The 25995-nt window shown below is 37.1% G+C and overlaps 1 protein-coding gene across 1 annotated transcript in view; it reads right to left on the bottom strand.

The window, feature by feature from the left end:
• ntrk3a (neurotrophic tyrosine kinase, receptor, type 3a) overlaps positions 1-25995 on the bottom strand; it is a 210557-nt gene that overhangs the window by 23060 nt on the left and 161502 nt on the right. The window contains exons 12-13 of the mRNA XM_082160244.1: positions 24921-25109; positions 2979-3109 (exon numbers count right to left, since the gene is read on the bottom strand). Coding sequence (XP_082016370.1) covers positions 2979-3109; positions 24921-25109 — 320 coding nt within the window. The remainder of the gene's footprint in view (positions 1-2978; positions 3110-24920; positions 25110-25995) is intronic.

Here is a 25995-nt window from a genome sequence, read left to right as displayed (position 1 = left end):
AGTACACTAGCTGCAGAGACTTAAGTAGGTCTAATGTTTATTATGGCTTGGAGCTTATGAAACCCCAAATTTAAAATTAGAATATTGTCTAACTGATGTCTTTTCAGTTAAAAAGAAACACAACAACGATTCTTAAAATCGAGATGATGTGCTACACCACTAAGCAAGGCTGGATTAGTACCCCCAGGGGCCCCTGGGCACTGAAGCTCATGGGCCCCCTCCCCTACCTGACAACCACACCCTCCAAAGGAACACACACCAGGTGTGGGATTTAACATGCCAATCACTATTGATCAAAAGCTGAATGACTAGTTCACAAGACAATGATACGAAATACATTTTTCTGAAAAGTATGGCTGCACGATTTGGGGAAAATGTCATATTGTGATTATTGAGGTCAATATTGCGATAGCGATATAGTAAACAAATGGTTTCATGAGTTAACTTGCTTATTTCTCAAGTAAAATGCACACACAGATTAGTGATAATGCTGAAATTTGTAGCCCATTTCTCAACTCAAACTAGAAACAACAACTAAATGCACTGTGTTTTCAAATTAAAATAAATTCAATATTGTTATTTGTCTCAATAATACAAGAGTTAAAAATAAATGTCATATTTACCTGTGCCTGTCAAACAGGTAGACCTAGGACATATACCGAAATTGTCAAACTGCACTGCATAAATTATAAATTAAATATAGACTAATCCTTATTATAGCAAAAAAAACAAAAAAACTTTAGTCAACAGCAGTGAGTCATTTTCTCTGTTCTTTTTGTTCTTTGATTAACTTTACTGACAGAAAGCTTTACTGGCTGCTGTCTCTTTAAGACCAGCTGACGGAGACGCGGCTCTCGCACGCGCCTCATTCTTTCACAACTCTTGACGTTCATCATAAGACAGCTCTTATGTTATGAAGATACTCGACAAAACGGACATTTTGGCATAATTGTGTGTGTTATTGTAAGTTCAAGCACGAAAGATAACTGTATTCTGGCGTGCTGTCTGTGCGCACGATACTGGCGCGCGCGCGTCTTTCTGTGTCTGTGTGTGTGTGTGTGTGTCACAGTCAGACTTTTGTCTTGTCGCACATGAATTGTTTAAAAGCATTTGCATGAATAAGAGATCATATAATGTAATATACACTTTTTTTTAATTCTGATTGGATAATTATCAAGATCGAGGCAAAGCCTTGTGTATACTATTTTTATGTAGCAGCGAACGTGGCAAAAAAAACAAACAAACAAAAAAAAAACTCCGATCACGGAGGGCCCCTCTCTGCGCAAGGGCCCCTGGGCACGTGCCCAGATTGCCCATATGGTAGATCCGGCCCTGCACTAAGATATATTGGAATGGGAATAATACGCGCGCGCTGGGATTCAGTGATATCATGTTTCGTTTTGAATTTGAGGTGGTCGAACGGATTAGTCGTGTGTTAACTTACCGAACTGTTACCCCACACACTCTGTATATAGTTTGCTGCTGCTCGTCTGACGGCTTAAACCCGAACCAAGTCCAAATAATGGATGTTGCACCGATCTTTTTCACCAGCTTTCACTTTCAGCCGTGTTTACTTAAGATGACGACGAATATGCGTTGCAGCCTGGTTTACCTCGCGGCCGCGGGTAGATTGCGTCATCATAGCTTGTGTAGTATAGAGCCATCTCCCAACCCAACTTGGAGAATAGATTAACGGCGATATTTTTTTTATTGCGCGATAAGAGTCTCGCGTTAACGCAGCACGTTAACGCCGAAAACGGCCCACCACTAATATATATATATATAGGTAGGTCGTGGGTGGATGGGTTAGGTGGTTTCCGAAGTTACGTGGGTGGGTGGGTAGGTAGGTAGGTGGGTCGGTGTGGTGATGGATTAGGTGGTTTAGGTAGTTAGGTGGGTGGGTGGTTAGGTTGTTAAGTCGGTGGATGGATGGGTTAGGTGGTTTAGGTAGTAGGGTGGGTGGATGAATGGCTAGGTAGGTCGGTGTGGTGATGGATTAGGTGGTTTAGGTAGTTAGGTGGGTGGGAGGTTAGGTGGTTAAGTCGGTGGATGGATGGGTTAGGTGGTTTAGGTAGTAGGGTGGGTGGATGAATGGCTAGGTAGGTCGGTGTGGTGATGGATTAGGTGGTTTAGGTAGTTAGGTGGGTGGGAGGTTAGGTGGTTAAGTCGGTGGATGGATGGGTTAGGTGGTTTCCGGGGTTAGGTGGTTTCCGAAGTTAGGTGGGTGGGTGGGTAGGTGGTTTAGGTAGTTAGATGGGTGGTTGGTTAGGTTAGTCTGTTTCGATTTGGGTGGGTGGTTAGGTAGGTTTATAATAGTATTTCTTAAATTATTAATATTATTTATAACATAATAAAGCTGATAATTCTTCAATTTTTTTCCTCATGTAAAAAACTCAAAATAAAAGTATATGTTTGACTTCATACTTCAACATGTCAGCATCTGTGAAACCTTGAAACTTTGACATTTCGAAACCGACAGACAAACTAGCGGACTTATAGATCAGCACTGATCTGAAGACCTCCTTCAATAGACCGCCTCAACTCACTGGACGGTGAGTTCCTTGACCTTGGTGAATAGTCCCATGTGGTAAACCATGTTAAGGCATTATCCAGGAACTGTCTGCCCACAGCGATGACTCATTCCACTCTGTCTATGCCATGAAGACTAAACCACAGCACTGCAATATCTTAATACCCCCCAAACCTTGTATCAATGCCAAATATTAAACGCTATTGTAGCTGATCTCTCCTCGGAGCACAGCAGAGCTCTTTCCATCATTGATCTTAGTTAACAAATCCTCCACCACCAAGACGTCTAGCGATCGTTCTCTGAAAGAAACCCCGCTCTAGCGGGCACAGGAGGATCAACTTTATATGTCATTCGAGGGGGGCTGGGAAAAGGGGCTTGACCTTTCGAATGAGTCCTGTGTAACTGGAGAGCGCTACGGCCCTGCTGGAATGGAGGGATCATCTCTTACCTTGACAGCCACCAGCATCTTGTCCTTAGTGGGGCTTAGGTTGTAGCACTCTGCCAGGAACACCTTCCCAAAGGCCCCTTCGCCCAGTTCCCTCTTGAGCACGATGTCTCTGCGCTTAATGTGCTGTACATCTGGAGGGGGAAAGAGAGAGAGAAAGAGAGAGAGATTGAAAGGATTGTGTGACAGTCTTCCTGCGGGTGGAGCTGCAAAACAGAGATTGAGAAATGTTTGAATTTCCTAAGTCGGATTGCTGTCACTCAGGCTGATCAGGTAACTTGAAGGAACGTGGCACCAAAAACCAAGTCTTTTATGACATATGGAGTGAAAGAAAAATGAATTAAAATAAACCAGAAGAAATGAAGAACAATTCACACAGAAATGTGTAAAAATGGTACCACACATACATAAAAAAATAAAAATAAAAATAAAATATATATATATATATATATATAATTTTTTATATATATTTTAATATATATACACACACACACGCACACACAAATTATAATCATTAAAAATGTATGTAATATCATTGTTATAATAATAGTTATAACAACAACAACAACAACAATAATAATAATAATATTAAATATAAATTAAATTAATTAATAATAATGTAATATTTATTTATTTAAAAATTAAAATGAAAAACCACCAATTACACCAATTCCTAAATATGTCACATAGAAGGCAAATGTATTGTACATACTATTTAATTTTGCGTTTACATTATAAAGGGTAATGCGAGGTAATGTAACCTTGCAAAACATGATGCACTGAGGCAACCTTTTGATGTAATTTTGGTTTTCAGCATTCATGTACTTATCACTTTTAACCTAGAAAGTTTCTGTGATCTCTGAAACCATTCCATTTAACCCGACTGCTAAAACGTGTGCCTGTGGTGTATGTTTACGCAAAATACACACACATTTGCATTGTTTTACACCAGAATCTTTGTGCGAGCTCCCATTGGGAGCCTCAGTTTGAAATGATCTAAACACAAGAGATCAGGTGGATTTGCCACTGAAACAGAGACGAATGAAGTCACGCTTGGTCCACTGGGCAGGGTAATGGAGCAGATACCAGTATGCTGCCGGTTCATGTCCCCGCAGAGCCTTAGTGCGGCTCTGCCCTTGAGAGAGGAATGTAACCTCAAACACCCTAATAAATATCAGCACAACATTAAAGACGGCAGGTGATAATCTGCAGATCATCTCCTGTCTGATTTTGATGTACAGATAATCACTGGATGTTATAAAGAAATTGATCTATAGAACAACATATAATGGGTCACCATGAGAAATAAAAGCAACCAAGAAAAACTTTCCAGAAAGTGGTTGTTTTTAGAACATTGTCAGTGTTGCTGAGGAAATGCCTCTACTTCAGGAAGACAAACTTGTCCACAGCAAAAGTAACCACTTTAGATATGTAAAATAAATAAATAAATGTATAAAAAGACTTGCAAGCTTCCATTCTGAAACAATTAGAGCCTTGGCAAACTGACAATAACACAAAAGTAACTACTACTTTTACTTACAATAGGCTTCAATCATGAAACACAAGCAGAACCAAGTATATATAAAAAAAACATTCTTATGTAAATGGTCTGAATTAAATGTGACAGTAAGAATATCTTTACAAACAATTTACACAGAAATTTGTTAGAATGAGAAATTTGTATGAATATTTTTCCAAATCAAATCAAATCAAATCAAATCAGTAAATCAATAATATTTATCATTATAGTTTATTTGTATTGGAACAATCTTAGAAAAATGAATTGTACATAGACATTATAGCACAAGCAAGTTTGTGAGCAAACACACACACACATACATTGTGTTTTCATGTTTTATGTGGACTTTCCATAGAGACAATGATTTTTGCACTGTACAAACTGTATATTATATCCTCATACTCTACCCCCATCACAGAAAACATTCTGCATTTTTATATTTTCAAAAAACATAATTTACACCAAAACCTTTGCGAACATCTTGCAGAACGCAAAATAATTAAAATATCCCATACATCCCATATTGTTTCCACCACAATGTCCCTTTAGTGGCTCCTTAGTAACACAATAATGCATTGCTCATACTTTTTCTGAGTAACCTTTCCTAAAGTTGATGACCCATTTACAATACGAATAGAAACGTCAAAACGAGCAGATTTAAACGTGGCTACCGAAGCGGAAGTCGCCATGATGTAAGGCAGCCTGAGCGGGTCTTTAATCTCTGTACCTTCCACCTGTTTCCATTCCCAGCTCCCAGTCTGCTGCGAGGCAGCGAGCTCCATATGGCCGACCGAGACGGCATCTGGTATTTACTCCAAACAGGAGTTTCGGATAAGCCACCGTCCAACATCAACACTTACTGGCCAAAGTTACGAGTCATTCTATTTTTTTTATTTTTTTTACCAGCAGAAAGGCTAATTTTGTGATGAAAAAACAAATATTGATGAATGGACGGCACTCAAGGATAGCCTTTTAAAACAAAAGCAGGCAAACGCCGCATTCTTCGTCTAAGCAGAGCACCTAATCAGCAGAAACAAATTAGGGACAATTTCATTAGGGCTGCCGAGCCAATTGCACTTTGTGGCAGGCATCCAACGACGATGGTAAATATTTCAGCACACTCGATTGTACGAGTCTCCGTCGCAGAAGGTTTTTTCCACAATGGCATCGGTGGAGATTAAGACAAAGGACGGCGAATACATGCATTACTTCCAAACTAATTAAAAAGCAATTATTTAATCAGGACAGAAAAAGGTTGAGACAAAGATGGAGGGAGAGAAAGGGCTTTGTTTTTTCCATTTCCTGTCCTCCATTTTCTTGTGAGCGATAGGTTTACAATTAGCAGGTGACGGACGCACTGGAAACGTTTGCAGCTTGCAGCGCAATTAAGAAAGTTACAAATTGCGCGGGCTAATTGTCTTATTACACCAACTGTTGTGTTGCGTTCACCTCACAGGCTGCATTGTGAGAGGGCAGTCAGGAGAAGAGGTTACCCGCGCTAGACGTCGTCTGTCTAAACACAGAGAGCAGCTGGGAATACAGGACATCGACTTCATCCTAATTAGGCTGTTTTTCCCCCCACCGCTTTCCTGCAGATGTTTACTTGGTGTCGCTGAAAGTGACACAACAGACCAAAGCAAAGCTGATTTGGGTTCAAATGCATGTAAAATGCATGCAAATCGCTGCTAGAAAACAAAAACAAAAACAGGATTATACTGGACTTTCCCCTAAAGCAACGCTAAATGAATCGGAGAGAGCACCTGTTCGTTTCCAGTCAGCCACAAAGTCATTTCCTCCTGCGTGATGACTTGATGCACTTACAACCGTTTTGTAAATGGCTCCTTTTTAAGATACTACACTCTCTGAAGTCTGAGGATAAAATTAAATAAACAAACAGGCCAAAATTGAGTACAGGGAAATGGGAAATCTGGAGCATTGTTGCTGAGAACCTGAGATGCTTTAAGAATAATTTTTTTTAATCGCTTCAGAACTCCCTGAATCAAATTCAAAATGAATCTTGAGGCACCTGAACAATCCATCCCTTATTCCTGCTGGACATTTTGGGTTTAAACTAACATGTTGGGCCTATTTACACCTGGTAACTTCATTTCTGTCATGACAACTCACGGGAGATTGGTCTTGTAATAGAGATTGGCATGGTAATGGATATGGCAATGCTAATGTATTTGGTATTTGCGTAATAGATCTGCTACGCTGCTGCAGAACAAGCAGAGAGACTTACTACTGCCAATCCGTTCACAGACATTGATGTGAGCATGTAAGACACACTGCTGCTGCTGCACATGTACAGGGCTGCCAACTCTCACGCATTGAGACTCACGCAATTGACACTTTTCACACGCTCTCACGCCACACATCCATTTTCTCACGCACAGAAAAATTGCGGAGCAAAGAGGTACTTTTAATATTAAACCAATTATCAGCTCTTAGATTCCGTCAATTTTATTACGAAATTCAGACAAAAATACGTTTGGCGCTTGTAAATGTGACGTGACAGATCGCTGAGCGCCTCAGTTCAAGTGCACGTGAACCGATCATCTGTTACTTTTTTATTTAAAGATGCAGTACAACTTACCGAAAGTATACATAATATCAACTAATTAGTGTTTTTCAACCACGGAAAGAGGTCAATATAACAGCAGGAGAACAATTATGTCACATAACGTTACATTTACCTCAGGAAAGCCATTTAATGACCATAGCATGCGTTAATTGAATAGAAAAAATAGCTAGAGAGGAGATTTTGCTGAGCACTATATCACATATTTATTATATTTTTACTTATGTCATTAAATAATTGTTATTATAACAAAAACTGCATTATATTTAATTTCATTTACTATTTTTAACCTTTAATAATACCAGCAGATTGGGCCCTCTATGTTTACAGCATTAGGTGAGATTATTTAAAAAAATAAAATTTAAAATAAACATGTATCCAAAGTAGTCAATATTGAATCAAAATCGGAATCAAATCACAAGAATGGAATTGAAATCTTGAAATTTTTGTCAAGCAATAATAAAAACTGTATCCTACCAGTCATTGTACAATGTAAACACTGTAACATGTTGTCACTAAACTTCATAAAATTCTATTTAGTTACCAAATGTTTTGACAATCACAATTACACTTATTGTGATGCAATATTTGTTTTTACATATCCATATCCATTAATTTGGAATGCGTCTCAAACCACCTTCTGAATTGGTTTGATTCAGATTTAAATCCATCTCAAAAGTCTTTCGGAGGGTATTTACACTTGATGATCAGACAGCTTAAAAAAAAAAAAGAAAATTAAACCTATTTTTAAAATCCTAATTTTAAAATAACCAATATTTATTTATGCAATAATCTGACCCGTAAATTGTGGTAACATTTGGATAAATTACAACCCAGATATTATTATTTGTTCTGAGACTTACCAGAGTCTATTACTTTTGAATAAAAAAATAATTGACTAATTGATTTATAACAAAATAAAAAAATAAACATAAAAGCCAAAAAGTAATGCATCAAGAGACATTGTTCGCCCAATATTTTAACCTAATTAAAAATAACTTGTGCCTTGAGAGCAACACGCCCACATTAAATAGATCCCCGTGTGACAAGGCCACACTGTGTTTGCAAAGATGTCCAAGTGTTATATTTTCACAGTCTCTGTTAAATGAGCACATGTGCTATACAAGCGCCCTCAAGATACTATTAATAAAGCATGGGGGTGTGCAGCCATTTGCAGGCAAGGTTAATGCGAGCCTGTCTTCTGCGGTGTCCCTGGTTGCGTGTTTACATCCTTTGCTTACTATCGAGACCGGCTGTCAGAAGAAGGTCCGCTAGGATTGTCGGAGGGGGCCGTGGGACGTGTTCATGTCTGTAAATGCACACACACACCCTCTCCCTGTCCATCAGAAGACAGACTGCAGTGCATAGACACGTCCACTTGACAACCATGTGTCCTACATCCTCACTCTCCTTCAAGAACACATAACAAAGCATCTGTAGTTCACAAATCAGGCCTGTTGTGAAAACAAAATGCAGACTAAATGCAGGTAGGTTTATGTAATTGCCACAAATAAAGTATATGAAGAGCTATAGTATATGAAGAGCCTCTAAATAAACAATTTAATGAAGATTTTTATACATAGGATAAGAAGGTGTGCATCTATCGGTCGATATATACACTACATTTACATTTACATTTACATTTAGCTGACGCTTTTTATCCAAAGCGACTTACAATTGCTATATATGTCAGAGGTCGCACGGCTCTGGAGCAACTAGGGGTTAAGTGTCTTGCTCAGGGACACATTGGTGTCTCACAGTGGATTCGAACCCGGGTCTCTCACACCAAAGGCATGTGTCTTATCCATTGCGCCACCACCACCCCGACACTACCGTTCAAAAGTTTGGGGTCAGTAAGATTTTTTAATGTTTTTAAAAGAAGTATCTTCTGCTCACCAAGGCTGCATTTATTTATATATATATATATATATATATATATATATATATATATATATATATATATATATATATATATATATATATATATATATATATATATATATATAAAAAATATATATATAAAAAATATATATTATGACAATTTAAAATGACTGAGTTCTATTTTAATATATTTTAAACTGTAATTTATTCCTGTGATCAAAGCTGAATTTTCAGCATCATTACTCCAGTCTTCAGTGTCACATGATCCTTCAGAAATCATTCTAATATGATGATTTGATGCTCAAGAAACATTCATTATTATTATCAATGTTGAAAACAGTTGTGTACAATATTTTTTTCAAAATTCTTTGATGAATAGAAAGTTCAAAAGAACAGCATTTATTTAAAATACAATATTTTCTAACATTATAAATGTCTTTACTGTAAAAATAAAATAAAAATTCTTACTGACCCCTAACTTTTGAACGGTAGTGTTTAATGTTACAAAAGCTTTAGATTTCAGATAAATGCTGTTCTTTTGAACTTTCTATTCATCATAGCATCATGAAATAAAAATGTAAATAACTGTTTTCAACATTGATAATAATCATAAATGTTTCTTGAGCATCAAATCATCATATTAGAATGATTTCTGAAGGATCATGTGACACTGAAGACTGGAGTAATGAAGCTTTGATCACAGGAATAAATTACACTTTACTGTATATTCACATAGAAAACAGCTGTTTTAAATTGGAATAATATTTAACAATATTACTGTTTTTGTTTGTATTTTTCTCAAATAAATGCAGCCTTGGTGAGCAGAAGAAACTTCTTTTAAAAACATAAAAAATCTTACTGACCCCAAACTTTTGAACGGTAGTGTATATACACGGTGTATAAGGGATACAGTTTGTCTCATTTTTGACCCCTAGCACATTTGTAATCTAAAATGTAATCTATATGTAATCTAAAAGCAGACATATGTAGGAAAATAAATATGGCTCGTAGCTCATGACTGTTAAAGTCCAGGTGGAACGCATGCTATGTCTGGCTATTCGCTGGCACAATACCACAGATATTGGGTATGCATTATTGTGATAAATATCTTTCCCCAGGTCTTTCCTACAGGGGCATTTCAAATACAACATGGTACAATAGATCTAAACACACCATTTTAAAGGCCTACATGTCAACTGAATAAAAAAACATACCCCGCAAGATGAATTACCTGCTTCCTCTGTTCTCATGAGGAGAAGACAATTGTAATGCACAATGATTATATTGTCTCATACAATAGAAAAGGCATCATTGTTTCATATATGCTAGAGGTAATGCTGGTATCGTCACATTTGAAACATTTCAGTACCGACTTAATACAGAAGTCAGTACTTTTGACAGCACTAGTTGCCGGTATTGGCAGCAATAGTCTTGTCGCAAATATTGCATTGCGCTCTGTTGGTATCGAGCCTGTTGAAATGTAGCCACACTTTTGATCTTTTCCACATCCTTTACATCTATGGGGGATGGTACGCTTACACACCACAGACTCACTTGTGAGCCACATCTCTGGGCAAAACCGCCATAAACTAGTATTTTTCCTTGATGCCTCGCCACAGCCAATCATGCTGCATGCTTATTGGCTCACTGACGTTGACGAGATTAATCCCTTAGGTATCGAAATTTGGTAATTCGGTCAGTGACTAATGATTGAAGTAAAAAAACAGGATACTAAAATATAAAATAAATGGATACTAAAATATAAATGTAAAAGCAGGATACTAAAATATAACATAAATGGATACTAAAATATAAATGTAAAAGCAGGAAGGGGTGGTTGTAAAAAATAAAAGACTAAGCAATTCGAGACTGCGTCAGATTCCCAAACGACAAAAACAGGGTAAGCAAACATGACAATCACATGAATAAGAGATGAAGCTTAACCGCGGGCACTGGCGTGTGAAAAAGCTTGTTGATGATGTGTATGGAGAGAATGTGCTCAAGAACAAGATTTGAGCTTTGCGGTGGTGCCGTACATATAGGAGAGGTGAAACGTGAACAATGACAGTCAATTTGCCACTATGAGTTAGTCATTCATGCACTATAAGACAGGGAATAACAGACCAGGCTGGGATGTTTATACATGAGTGTCTATAGTCTATTATATGAAGCAAAAAAACTGCCAATGCATTCTGCGGCAACAATACTTATCAGTCTATTGTGACACTGAAATCGATGTATATCGAAAAAGATTTTATGAAAATGCCTACAAGATAAGAGTTGTAATCATCTGCCAGGGCTGTGATGCTTTTCGAACAAAATAAGAGGAAATCAGGATGTTTAAAAGAGGAAATAAATTAAATGGTGCAATGCTAGCATCAAACAGTTGTTTTTAGATCTTTAGTTTATAAGTGTATATTGTTCGACAATTTTAGAAAATCATACAACAAAAAATTCCGGTTGTTGGGCGGAAGACTTGCATCTCAAAAAAGCTTTATATGTTCAGGCACTTGCATGTGTAATTTTCTTATTAACATTTTACCGAAATGCTCAGAGTTATGAGGTTTTTGACCAGCAAATTTCGGAGAATTTCGGACATACAGTACATGTGTCCGATAATAGAATGGCCACATCTGGCAGGCAGTAAGTGCAACGCATTATGCACTCCTCAAATACAAAACATTAGCCTTTATATATACTGTATATAACGCTGTACTAGTTCAAACAAATAGTTCTTTATTTACTCTTGCATTGCAAATGAGCAGAGAAGGTACAAAATGTGTGCGATACTAGTTATAAGGTTTTACTGACAGTTTGAGGATCCAATGGAGTTACCAATCTCTTTTTAAAATTTTCATTGGTTAAATATTTGCAAACCCCACAGACAGACGTAAAGGGTGACCAATAGTTATTATTTATGAGAAAAAAATAAAATATGGAGATATGAGGTTTCTATGGAAGCTTGTTTCCGCCACTGAATAATAAATAAATAATAATAATTGCGACTTTTTATCTCACAATTGCGAGTTTACATCTCGCAATTCTGACTTTATTTCTCAGAATTGCGAGATATAAAGTCAGAATTGCGTGAAATAAAGTCGCAATTGCGTGTTATAAAGTCAGAATTGCGAGATATAAACTCGCAATTGTGAGATAAAAAGTCAGAATTCTGACTTTTTTTCTCGCAATTGCGACTTTATATCACGCAATTCTGACTTTATAACACGCAATTGCGACTTTATATCTCGCAATTCTGACATATTTTCTCAGAATTGTGAGATATAAACTCACAATTGTGAGATATAAAGTCCAATTCTAAGGAGAAAAAAAAGACGGATTTTTTTTTTTTTTTTTACCTCAGAATAGTTTATATCTCACAAGTCTGACTTTATAACACGCAATTGCGACTTTAAATCTCCCAATTGCATATTATAAAGTCAGAATTGCGTGATATAAAGTCGCAATTGCGAGAAAAAAAGTCAGAATTCTGACTTTATAAGACGCAATTGCGACTTTATTTCACGCAATTCTGACTTTATATCTCGCAATTCTGAGAAATAAAGTCAGAATTGCGAGATGTAAACTCGCAATTGTGAGATAAAAAGTCGCAATTATCTTTTAAAATGTTTTATTCTGTGGCGGAAACAAGCTTCCATAGGTTTCTGCCTAATGCAATACAACACAAGTAAATTAGACAAAATTTAGTTTAAAAAATCCTGCGAGTAGGATAGATTTCTAATACTGCCTCTAAGGAGTTTACAAACATCCCAACTTAACTCTTATGTTCTGAAGCTTTCCCTGGAAGAATCACATTCATTAGATACGTCATCCCTTGTTGTGTATGCGTGAACGAGCACACGCATACACACACACACACGGGTCATTTAGACCCAGTGCTCTCATTTATCTTGTACCTGAGAGTACATTTGTGTACCGGGGTCTGTGATAGGCTTTTTCAGACGAGCTCTTGAGAGAGGAAAAAGCTTGAGCCGTGTCTCCGAAAATAATGAATGCATTACTATTGAAAACACACCGGGCCAGAAGTCAACAAACATAATTCAACCAGATTTATATACAAACCAATTTGTGTACCAAACCAGGATAATCCACGAAGCACGCATACCGTTCGATGTTTCGCCCCAGGTAATTGTGATTTAGTACATCGTCTCTCGGGCGACAGACGACGGCGGTCGATGCATAGAAGTTACAGCATCAAAACAGTGATGTCAGTCACATCCCTACCTTAATAGCTAAGCCTTTATTTATAGCTTTATTGGGTTAATTAATTAGGTTGCAGTGGCAGCAGGCTAATGATTTTATCATGCTGTATATTGTGGGAGAACGGACGGGGAAAGGGAAGGATGATGAGGAGACGTGATGAAGGTTATACATGGTTGGCAAATGACCGTTACGCCACTATGTTGCAATTAGAGTGTTTTAATGAGTTGGAGGGGGTTGCATTAGCATTTATAGTGTGGTACAAGTTATCAACAGGGCAAACGACACAAGAGAGAGCATGACATGGCTAAAGTTGTTTATATTAGCTTCTTTTTTTTCTTTTTTTTTGGGAGCAATTGTAGGATTTCAGTCTTTGGAAGGCTCAGCCCCTTGTAGTGCGCCATATTTTCCTTAAATGCATAGTTTACCAAAAAATTAAAAGTCTGTCATCATATACCAACTCATTTAAAATATGTATGACTGACTCTCTTCTGTGCAAACACAAAAGATGATATTTTGAGGAATGCCCATACAATGAAAGTCAATGGGATCCAAAACAACACTGGATCCCATTAAATGTAATTGTATGAATGGACAAAAAAAAAAGAAAGACTTTTTTCAAAATAATCATCTTTGCGTTCCACAGAAATAAGAACATCATACATGTTTGGAATGAAAAAAGCACGAGAAAATGCCCATACAATGAAAGTCAATGGGCTCCAAAAACTGGATCCCATTGACTTTCATTGTATGAACCAAAACAAAAAAAAACATAATAGACTCATAATAGCATCTTTTGTGTTCCACAGAAGAAAAGGTTACAGGTTTGGAAAGACATAAGCAAGAGAAAATGATAATAGATTCTCTTATTTTTGGATTAAATATCCATTGTTCCTCTTCAAGACATGTACAGTAAACGCTTTTTTAATTTTTATTTATTAAATAAATATATTACATTTGTTTTACTTGTATAGAATTCACTTTCAAGAAAAAAAAACCCATTTAAAATAATGCTCTTACATAAGCGTTTCTCAAATGAGCATCTCGATTTCAAGCAAACAAAAGGCTCTTTCTAAATATGCGATCATGTTAAAAAAATTTGTGCTGTTTATTTGAATAAAGGGTTGACACATCTTACCCCACTACCCACTATGCAATCAAAAATCAAATATTTATATTTATTTAAAAACAAACAAAGCAACTTTGCAATTGATGTCGCTGGATGTTGTAACTTTGGCATCACTTTGACTTTACATACGGAGATATAAGGCTGCTATAAACCTTTCCATTTTAGTAGATGATTTTTTTATAATAATTAAGGGAAATCACATAAATCACAAATTTTGAGAGGTCTTAAGATGAAAGACACTGGGGCTGAAGTCCCCCTTAAGAAGGTCTCAAATTGCCTTTGAAGTAACATTAACGAACTAAACTAAATTCAACATTCATCATGTTTGACAAACACAACTGCAGCCAACTGGATCCAGAACTGAGAACGTCATTACTGATGCAACTTAACACATCTGAAAGCCTCAAACTCTCCCAGTCTGCGTAAACATTTCATGCTATGACGACTGGGGCCCGAATGGAAGAGATTAAGACATAGATGGATGAGAGGAAGGGGGCATGACATCTGGAGATGGGGTAGAGCGCTCGGATTCAAGTCAATCTTTTGATATTGATTGCATCTGGGGCAAATTCATTTCCAGCACATGATCTGAGAGCAAAGAGCGGCGATTGCTTGCCGGTGGGATATGGGAGGGTGCGAGGAGGTACCGTCCTATCAATTACCCTGAAGTGTGTGGCTTTTAAACAGAGATCCCGATGCTGCCTTAGATGGCCCTAATCATTGTATCCTTTCCTTTGATGATTTGGCATTTGGCTCTGGATGGAATGTTGTTATGGGTTCCTGGCTCCAAGAAAAGAGTGTGAGGGAAAGGATGAAGGGAGGCACACAAGGGAGGGAGGGATGGAGGAAGAAGATGAAAAGTGAGAGAGAGAGAGCAGACGGGGAGGACCGTGATGACCTCATCCAGAGGACCGAGCGACTTGAGTCTCATTCAGATATGGCTATAAAGATCTCATCTGTCATAGTTTGTCTTATCATTAAGCGATTTAAAACTCGATATCTCCTGCCAGCCCTCAGGACCAAGAGCTTTCTGACAGGTGGTATACAGACGGCAAAGCTTAAACAGCATTTTGCCCGACAGCAAGAGTTTAATAAACACATTGTGAACTCTGTGGAGAACAAATAGGTGTATTTTGGTTATCACAGATTAGCTGTGTTTGAGCAACGCTAGAGATGCGGTGCAAATTGGTTTCTGAGGGCTTCCCTTTTTCAGGTGATGCATAGGTCTTAAAATAACAGATCAAAAAAAGTCTGCAACTCGCACACCACAAGCGCAGAAAACTAACATCTCAAGTCAAACTGTGTTAGGAAGAGTGAAAAAAATCTAGGGCTGGCAATCAGACAAAAATGATAAGTAATTACATAATATCATAAATAATTGCATATATCAATACTAGCTGAAAAAAATTTCTTTGAAAGTCAATAGTTTATTTTTATCTCCATCGAGTTCTGAATTTTTTATTTAAATTCCTCTCACAGTAAGAACATCACTTTATGAAATATATGTAAATATTAAGTCAGGGGGCATAACAAAGAAATATAAAAATTGTAATAAAAAAAATAATTGAAGATAAGGAATAGCCATTAAATGTATATATATGTATATAGATAGATAGATAGATAGATAGATAGATAGATAGATAGATAGATAGATAGATAGATAGATAGATAGATAGATAGATAGATAGATAGATAGATAGATAGATAGATAGATAGATAGATAGATAGATAGATAGATAGTATAAAAAATACTATTTTATTTTTAAGAGATTATTAAATTAACTTGTCAATTCAGTGCTATTTAAATATTTTCATGCACATACATAAAATATGTAGAATAAATTAAAGCTATATTAAAACTGTAAACAATGAAAAATAAAGATATAAACCTAATAAAAATTATGTTTACACTTAAACTATATGAAGACTTCAGATACAAAAGCCTCTAAGTGCGTCTGACATTTTTCTTTTAAATTAGCATTTTTATGGTTTTAATTTTACTCTATCAGTGACATTTTGGAAAATAAGGTATTTCAAAAACTGACTAATAAACTTTTCTTTGCCATTAAAGTGGGAGCCTGATAAAAAGCTAATTTAAAAGAAAAATGTCAGACAGACAGACAGATTAAAATGCACAATGTTATAGATTTGTGCATCTTAACACTCTAATGCATTGTCCACTTGCATTAGAGTCTTAAAGGGTTAGTTCACCCAAAAATGAAAATTCTGTCAGTAATTACTCACCCTCATGTTGTTCCAACCCCGTAAGACTTTTGTTCATCTTCAGAACACAAATTAAGATATTTTTGATGAAATCTGAGAGCTGTCTCACTTCTCCATAGGCTTCTATGGGATCGAAACTTGCGACTTTATTCAACTATTCATATTCTTCTGTGTTGGCCTCTGACGTGAGTTCACATAGTGTAACAGTGCAGCACTTCTGGGTAGTACGTCACCTCAGTATTGGCCGACGCTGGTCGTGTGTGATGCGTGTGACCTACAACCCAGAAGTGCTGCGCTGTTACACTACGTGAACTCACGTCAGAGGCCAACACAGAAGAATATGAATAGTTGAATAAAGTTGTTATTTATTTATTTTTTTGCACACATTCTCGTCGCTTGATAAACTTATGGTTGAGCCACTGTAGTCACTTGGACTATTTTAAACATTGTCTTTTCTAACTTTCTGGGCCGGCAAGTTTCGATCCCAAAGAAGCCTATTGAGCAGTGATCCAGCTCTCAGATTTAATCCAAAATATCTTAATTTGTGTTCCGAAGATGAACGAAAGTCTTACGGGTTTGGAACAGCATGAGGGTGAGTGATTACTGACAGAATTTTTGGGTGAACTAACCCTTTAAATACATCCATCAGCGCATAGAAAGCAAATATCGGATTCCATCTGGATGACTCAGGCCTGCCATAACTACAGTACTGTCATTTAAAACAGCCGAGGGAAGCAGTTAAAAAGATAAAAACTTGAGGCCTCTCCAAACATCATGCAAAATGATTACCCTTGACTCAAGCAAAAGAGCCTAGCGCACTGGAAATCTGTTCCTTGAATGCTCGCATTCCATCATTCCTGCTGCACAGTGCTCTCCCATTACCAAACAGGCTCTCCGTTAATGTCCTGCAAGAAATCTAAAGCTATCATCTAATACAAACTGACAGATGATAAAAATACAGATTCATTAAAACGCCAGCTCCGGAGCGCCAGGAGGCAGAGCCAGGGCTGAAGGAATAATAGGACCTCGGGCAGATATGTATCTGTCATTAGGCCAGCAGAACAGTCCAGAGTCTCACCCCCTTCAACGCTCCCTAATAAGGATTAATTTCCTGCGGTGGTTACACCTGCAGCTAATGGGACAAGGCCGACCACAAGGTGCGCACCATCAGCACGCTTATTGTCAGCCAAAGCTCCCCATGGTTCACCGGAGAAGGTCATCAGTCTTTTAGACGGGTTTGATTCTTTCAATAGGGGAACGTCAGAGAGGAAAATATTAATAAAGTGCTGTGATTTAAAAATCATTTGATATGCATGGGGTTTTTAGAGAGCCCAGTTAACTCGTGTCAAATATCAATGTGCTAAAAGGAAAGGTTGTGATATGGCAGTAAGCATAAATGTGATTTACTTAAGCAGAACATTTACCAAGATCAACACCAAGTTCAATCAACCAATCAGATTTTAGGACTAAGTTTAGGGTTTATACTGTAGATACTGTTCAAAAGTTTGGGGTCTGTAAGATTTCTTCTCTTATGCTCACCAAGGCTGGCTTTATTTGACAAAAATATAGTAAAAACAGCGATATTGAAATATTACTAACATTTAAATAAACTGTATTTTATTTGTAATAAAACTGTCCCCCCCCCACATCAAAAACAAGTACCACCCATACCCCCCACCCCCATACCCACCCACCCCAAAATACTGTATTCCTGTGAAGGGAAAGCTGAAATTTTAGCAGCTTTCAGTGTCACATGATCCTTCAGAAATCATTCTAATATGTTGATTTTGTGATAAAAAAAAATAACATTTGCAATGTTCAAAACAGTTGCACTCATTAATATTATTATGGAAACGTGATGTTTTTTTCCAGGATTCTTTGATGAATAGAAAGTTCAAGAAATAGCATTCATCTTTTGTAATATTATAATGTCTATGACCTAACTTAATGCATCCATGCTGAACAGAAGTATTTTTTTTAAGTACTGACACCAAGCTTTTGGAATGGTAGTGTATACTGAGATATTGAGTTATTATTTGTTGGCTTTCATTGTATGGATAAAACAGTTGAAACTCTCTTCAAAATATCATCTTCTTAAACAGGCATCCACCGTAAAGACATCATAAAAGTGAAATCTATTTACAGCTATCTCCTGATTCACCATGCTCAAGGAATAAAAACATATTCATCTCTATAAACAGCATTTGTTGCATCCTCAGAGCTGTTATTGAATCTATTGCTATGGTGCATCATGCTATTTCTACTGTAACAACACAGGATTGCTTCCAAGAAAGACACTATTCTTTGTCCACCATGATTTATAATTCTATAAAGGTAAACCTCTGCCTCTGGATGTGAACAATCCCAAGGTTTATCATTCTTTTTTGTGTCTGGAGCACAAAGGCAGAGAAAATAAGGACATATTTTTCAGTGCATTGTGTTTGTATTGAAGTTGCTTGAAGTAAATAAGTTTCTAAAAGGCCCTCAAGAGTGCCGTTATACTCAGGCAATTTGGCAATTTCAGACTGAAATGGTTTCTTTCTAAACTTTCTGAAGTTCTTTCATGGAAACAAGTGGAAGAAATAGTTTCTGGTATACCTCACTTATGTCACTTCGGTAGAAACATCACAGTGGTACTGGTTTAACACAGTTTTGCACTTGCTGACTGAGGTCAACACTTAACTGGATGTTTCTTGACATTTTTTTGACTAAATGGTTGGAGATAAATGTTCCATGCTGATATATGCTTGAGGGCTTTCTTCTGGGCTGACAGGGCTGAAATATGCACCCCAGTAAAATGAGATGGAACGCAATTGGGGTATGAATTCCTTGACAGTTTTTCCGCTGTTTTATAGGTAATTCTGGCTGTTCTTACATGCAGATCCAAGTGATTGCATGGGAAAATTACAAAATGGCTCCTGTTGAGCAACTGAGCTCTACTTTTTGGTTTTTAGATTTACTTAAAAACAAGATCACTTGATTTGAAAGCAAAACCAGTTGGGAAACCAATGGTGGGGATTTACTGCAAAAAAAACAAAACAAAAACACAGCTGAGATGAAATAAGCAAAGTCAGTCTACACAAAATTAGTCCACACAGAACTTCGCTTTGAACCTCTGCACCAAACTGACAGCAGCAAAGGGTCTGTAACTCTTTATAGCACTCTTCTTCTCTTATCTTGCCAGGAAACAGAAGAGAAAGATCATCATCTTTAATGCTGTTTGAAAGAAAGGTGCTCTGTCAAAACAGATAAGGCTGTTCTTTTCTCTTTTCTTGGTTTCAGACAGTAAAAGCAATCCTTTATCAAAAAAAGATTGAAAATAAAGAATGAAAAACATATATTCTTTAGCCCTTGAATGTTCCATCCCATGTAACAAAATATTAAATTTGAATGTATTTGAAATGTTACCATGTACAAAAATGATGGATGGCTGGCTGGATGGATGGATGTTTCATTGCTCCACATGTATCTCAATGCTTTCAGTAGAGATCTGTGTGCCTTGTGACAAAAAACTGCTGCCAGCTAATGTATAGACTATATTCTTCAGTACTTGAAGTTCGTATTTTCAAATGTGCTGTGGAATTCTGTGGGGTCCTTTAATGGGTAATTGGGGTGGAATGAGTTTGCTGCTAAAATGCCAGAAGGTTCTGGGTTGAAGTCTAGAGAGAGATGATTACAGGGAAGAGGCTTGGGTAATTGACGGCCATTGAACAAAGGGATCACTGCTTCCACAGAGTTTGGCCAACATTTCCACAGGCCTTGCATTTAGCCAGCCTGTAATAATGAAGCTGTGTGTCTTTGTCCGTACTGTAGCCAATATATCTATCTCAATACTTTTATAGCCCTGTTGACCTGACAAGTAGTCAAATGGTTTAACCTAGAGCAGAATTTAGTCTGGGAGTGCAAGGTACTTTGTATGAAAACATTTGTGGATCTTCCTCTCAATTACTTCAGTTAAAGTTAAATATAAACGTAATAATACTAATATACCAACTTTCCGATGACACTTTTGTCAATCAAGACTAAGTGGCTGTCTACACGACACCATTTTCAATTAAAAACTTAAACTTTTTATGCGCTTAGGCTGTTCATTTACACAACAACGGCGTTTTACGGGGGCTGAAAACGCACTTTTGAAAACTTTTTGAAAACAATAGCGTTATCGTCTCCATGTAAACTACATAAACACGAATTTGTGAAAACGGTGGCGTCATGCGCATGCATATGACGTGTTCAGTCTATAGGCGTGTAGTGTTTCTTTACAAAGTGAGATCGCCAACTACTGGTCTGGAAGATGAATACAGCATTTTTAGTCGCTTAATTGTTACATTTTAAAGGTGTAGCTTAATGTTTGACAAAAGACTTTCATTAATAATGACTCATGCATTAAGTCAGTTTTTCTATTCTCAGTTCCGGCTCATTTCAACCCCTTGCGTGTGAAAATGAAGAGGTACTGGACATAAATAATAATAATAAAGAAAAAGAATAGTATGCTATTAATCTATTACATTGCACATTCTCAAAACCCTTGCTGTAAACACCCACAAACACAAGCCTGGCAGATTATAAATCATGCATTTTGCCATTAAAGATTCATGCAGTTCATAAAGCATAACTCTGGGTGTTTATATATACATGTGTTTTTCCACACTTAATATGATTTTTCTGGCTTACTGAGTTAGCCTGTGCATCGAATGGAGTATCTTTCAAGAGGGGTTTAGAGAAACATGGCCACTCATTATTTTGAGAACCATCTGCTAGTCGAGGTACAGACTGCAGAAGGATCTATTTCCTCTTCTACTCGATGATCTCCTGTAGCTGCGTTTGAACTTGAAATCTTTTGGTTATCAGCCCGGCTTCCTAACCAAAACGCCACCATAACAAAACATTCAGAAGAGGGAATGAATCTAATTAAATTAAACATTTCATGGTCTACCAACTAAGCTACACTGGCTCCAAAGTCACCATCCACAGCCAGTCATGCCTCATTCCCTTCACGTCCTCCACTCTCCAAGTACAAAATGACAAATCAAGCAGCTTTACAACCCATCCATGTGCTTCTCAATAGCCACCAGGCACTGTTTGATTGTGTATCAGCTTCATGGAGCAGCGGATATTGGCTTTGTTTGCCTACGGCTTTGTCGTTTTTCATCTGGGTCCCTTTTTTTCTTCCATTTGGTATCTGAGTTCACTGAAATGTGTACAATTAGGATCCCCGGAAAGACTAATAAACAAATTTGACAAATTGCCAGTGCTCAAAGTAGAATGAATATACAAAATGAAAGAAATAAATCCATCCATTTTCCAATCCGCTTGTCCCATGTTAAAAACAAAAAATCAATATAGAAAAGTAAAAAAAAAACTTTTTCTATATATGTGTGTGTGTGTGTGTGTGTGTGTGTGTGTGTGTGTGTGTGTGTGTGTGTGTGTATATATATATATATATATATATATACACACATATATATATATATATATATATATATATATATATATATATATATATATATATATATATATATACATACACACACACATATATAGACATATAAAATTGCGGAAAGTATCCGCAATAAGGTTTTCCTAGATAAAAAAAAACAAAAAGTCTAGATAATGAAAGATTCTGGATTCGGACACAGCATTGACACCTTATGCAATCAGCTGTGTTGTTATTGCTTTGGCTTAGATGAATTAAATTAATCTTCTTGGTCGCCTCCAGGTGCTTCAAAAGCGATATCCTGCATGAGTTGCATTTCTCTGCCCACAAACAAATCTAATTTATTTGATTATTAGGCAACAAAGCAGCACAATATGACTGATGATATTCCATTGCTTTTCGGGGTTCAAAACAGGCTGGAGAATCAGAATTGCATCTTTAGAGGCCTGTAAAATTAAGCTGATTTAACAAAGCTTGCTTAGTTCGGGATTGTCTCCACATTGGAGACAGAACGGGCAAATCAGAGGCACACAGTGCCCGGAAACACAAGGTAGCGCCATTCCCCCCCCCCCCCCCCCCCCCCCCCCATGCACCCCACTGAGAATCCAATTTTGGCTTGATTTGGAAGTCATGGAACTGCTCATAGGAAGTACAGAGAGAATAGAAAGGAGAGAAAGGATGCATTGAGGGAATACAGTCTGCCAGATCCGGAATAATGTAAAATCCTAAAGACAGATAATTCACAGATTAGTCCGGATCAAGGCCGTGTGGAAGAGAAAACCCATCAGCGCCCCAAAAGGACTAGTGTGAATCCTTTTCTCAGGTGGAAATCAGAAGGTTTGCCAATTGTGCAAAATATTAAAATTACCATATGAATATGGAGTCTTTTTCATTCTGGTTAAAGCAGATTAAAATCTATTCGGGAAACTAATCATCATAGTTCACAGCAAAAATGCTATATTAAATTAAAATAGAAATATTTTACATTTGTATAATCTTATAGATAACTATCATTTATAAGATTTAGAAAATCTAAAATATATATATGAAGAGTTCAGATGCAAAAGCCTCTAAGTGCCATCTGAAATTTTCTTATAGAATGATCATTTTTATCAAGCTCATATATTTAAATTCAGTAATTTCACTTAAATGGCAAAGAAAATTACCTATTAATTGTCATTTAAGTGAAATTATTGAACTTAAATATACGAGCTTGATAAAAATGATCATTCTATAAGAAAATTTCAGATGGCACTTAGAGGCTTTTGCATCTGACCTCTTCATATATTGATACAGTAACTTTATTTTTCAAATGTGCATTACATAGTTCAAAATACTGAACAAAACATTCACTTCAAACCCCTTTGAGAGCGCACACAAATTCTTCTTAAATGTGAAGTTATCGACTCAATTTCACACCCTCATGGATCATACTTCACATTTTCTTTCTCAAGCATATGCTTTTGTCTAGAATTCAATCTGTAAGGCACATGAGGGAATTTGCAGCCAACCTAAATTTAAACCAGAGTTCAATTTACTCTGGATATATGACAGTGATGTATCAAAATATGATGAGTATTGCTAAGATTTACACACTCCCTGAGCACACAAAAAATTTAGGCAAGGACAGAAACACCACAAATCACAGTCAATGTCGGTGTCACTCACTGTAATAAGTACGCTTTCATAAGCTTTAAAAATGGCAGCAGTCTTCAGACTTTAATTGAATCAGTTCTGTTTGGAATGTTACTCAAGGGGGCAATGAAGAGCTCGGGAATGTCTGCCACCTTCTGTGTGGAACAAAGTCGGATTACGAAAAATGTCTGTTGGTAGGCAGCAGGAATGGGAATTGTGAGTATGCAGTGAAAAAATGTGCATTCAAATTTTAAAGCAGAAATGGCAACATTACAGTGATCCATGATTGAAATGATTCATGATTCAATTCATGATTCATCAATTTACTGATTCACCAATTAATTGATTCACTGATTATTTCAGCAGAAAGGCCCGTTCACACCAAGAACATTAACTATAACGATAAAGATAATTATATTGTTTTAAAAGTCATCACCACAACTACAATAATAACACAATATAACACTGGAATCACTTTCAAACAAAAAATTTCCCAGCTGATGAAGGATAAAAACATTGACAAGCAATCAGAATCCATCCGACTTTTAAGAGACCAGGCATTTAAATCAGCAGATGACAAAACTTCAGCGTGTGCTTATGATAAACAGAAAGCTATCGCACGTTTGTGTGGGCGCTAATATTGTTATCATGGTAACACTTTACAATAAGGTTCATTAGTTAACATTAGTTAACTACCTTAGTTAGCATGAACTAATAATGAACAATACTTCTTCAGCATTTATTAATCTTAGTCAATATTAATTTCAACATTTACTAATACGTTATAAAAATCAAAGGTTGTATTTGTTATCATTAGTTAATGCACTGTGAACTAACATGAAAAGCTAAACAATGAAAAGCTGTGTTTTTATTAACTAACGTTAACAAAGATAAATAAATACTGTAACAAATGTATTGCTTATTGTTAGTACATTTTATTTAATACATTAACTAATTAACCTTATTGTAAAGTGTTACCGTTATCATTATAGTTGTTAACGGTATGAACAGACCTCAACAGAACACAGTAACAATTCTTGTTTAAATGCATGTCAAACATGACTAAATGAATGACTTGCGGTTCAGTAAGTGAATCTGAATAATTCACTAACCAGTAATTCAGTTTGATCCGAACTGCCTCACAAGACTCATTTGTTTGGGAATCAAACTACACTGCTTTGTTTCATGCAAGAATGCATACTTCAAGAAACAGAACTGCATTTTTACATTTTTAGCATTAAATACATCCATGTTTTTGAGTACACCCATTTGGTACTCACAAGTACTCACAAAAAATACATTGGTGTCTATTTGGTACTCACAAGTGGTGGGCTTGTTGCAGTTGTGCCCGTGCCGGAAATACTGTGGGTTCTCGATCACTGGGATACGGGTCATACCGATCACCACAGCGTCAGGCCCAGCGTCCAGGGTACACGGAGTTATGATGCCGTGATTGACGTGGTGGAGGGGGCTGGCGGAGTCTTCTTCACCGCTGATCACAGCCACGGGTCCTGCAGAGAGAAAAAGAGAGCCATCACACAAAATGACATTGGTTGCTTAATGGAAAATGAATGCAGCGTAATACATCTGAGAGGGAAAAGCGGGCAGGCTCATTTGTCAGAATAAACGTTATCTCTTAGAGCTGCGACTGGCCTCTGAGCTCTTCTCTGTCATTTGGTCACACATTAACCGCCTCGGCCTGATTCAACCCCAGAAGCCTCAGCTGCCGTGGCCCCGGGCCACGATAAATACTGACTCCCCAAGTTTCCCAAAGTCCCATCATCGGCTCATTTAGTGGCGTCAACAAAAATACGCCCACATTCAGTTTTGGGCCTCCAAGCAGGCAATAGATAAATGTCAGGCCAAGAAAATAAAGAAGGCCTGACTGGTGCCATGAGAGAGTTTCAGGACAGCTGACTAAACCAGCACTTTCCCAATAGGGTCATTGCTACATTTATGTTATACATTTTTGCATCATTTCTTCCTTAATTGTTCCTGATAAATAAAATAAAATAAACATTAAATAAACATTAATTATTTAATGTTTAAATACAAACAATGTTGTATATCTTTAAATTTGTATTAAAGTTGTTGTATAAATATTTAATATAGCAGACTGTTGAGCTCTGAATAAAGCCCCTTTCACACAGAGATTCCGGAAAATACACGGATAATGTGTCCGGAATCTGTGAGTGCGTTCACTTCACACACATCCCGTAAAGATCCCGTAAAGACACGCGACTTTAGGATGTCAGATGTCAGTTCTGCTGATAGCTCCTCTTCGTCATTTCTACACGAAAACGAGTCCATACTCCCCAGTAGCGCCATTGGTCCTGGCTTTTGTTAACACAGGGCGCGTTTCGGGACTGATCCCGGCAATGTTACTAGGTCCCCATC

Source organism: Leuciscus leuciscus (assembly GCF_965113295.1).
Source record: "Leuciscus leuciscus genome assembly, chromosome: 25".
In the NCBI taxonomy this organism is placed as follows: domain Eukaryota; kingdom Metazoa; phylum Chordata; class Actinopteri; order Cypriniformes; family Leuciscidae; genus Leuciscus; species Leuciscus leuciscus.
This window is presented reverse-complemented; position numbering and strand designations above follow the sequence as displayed.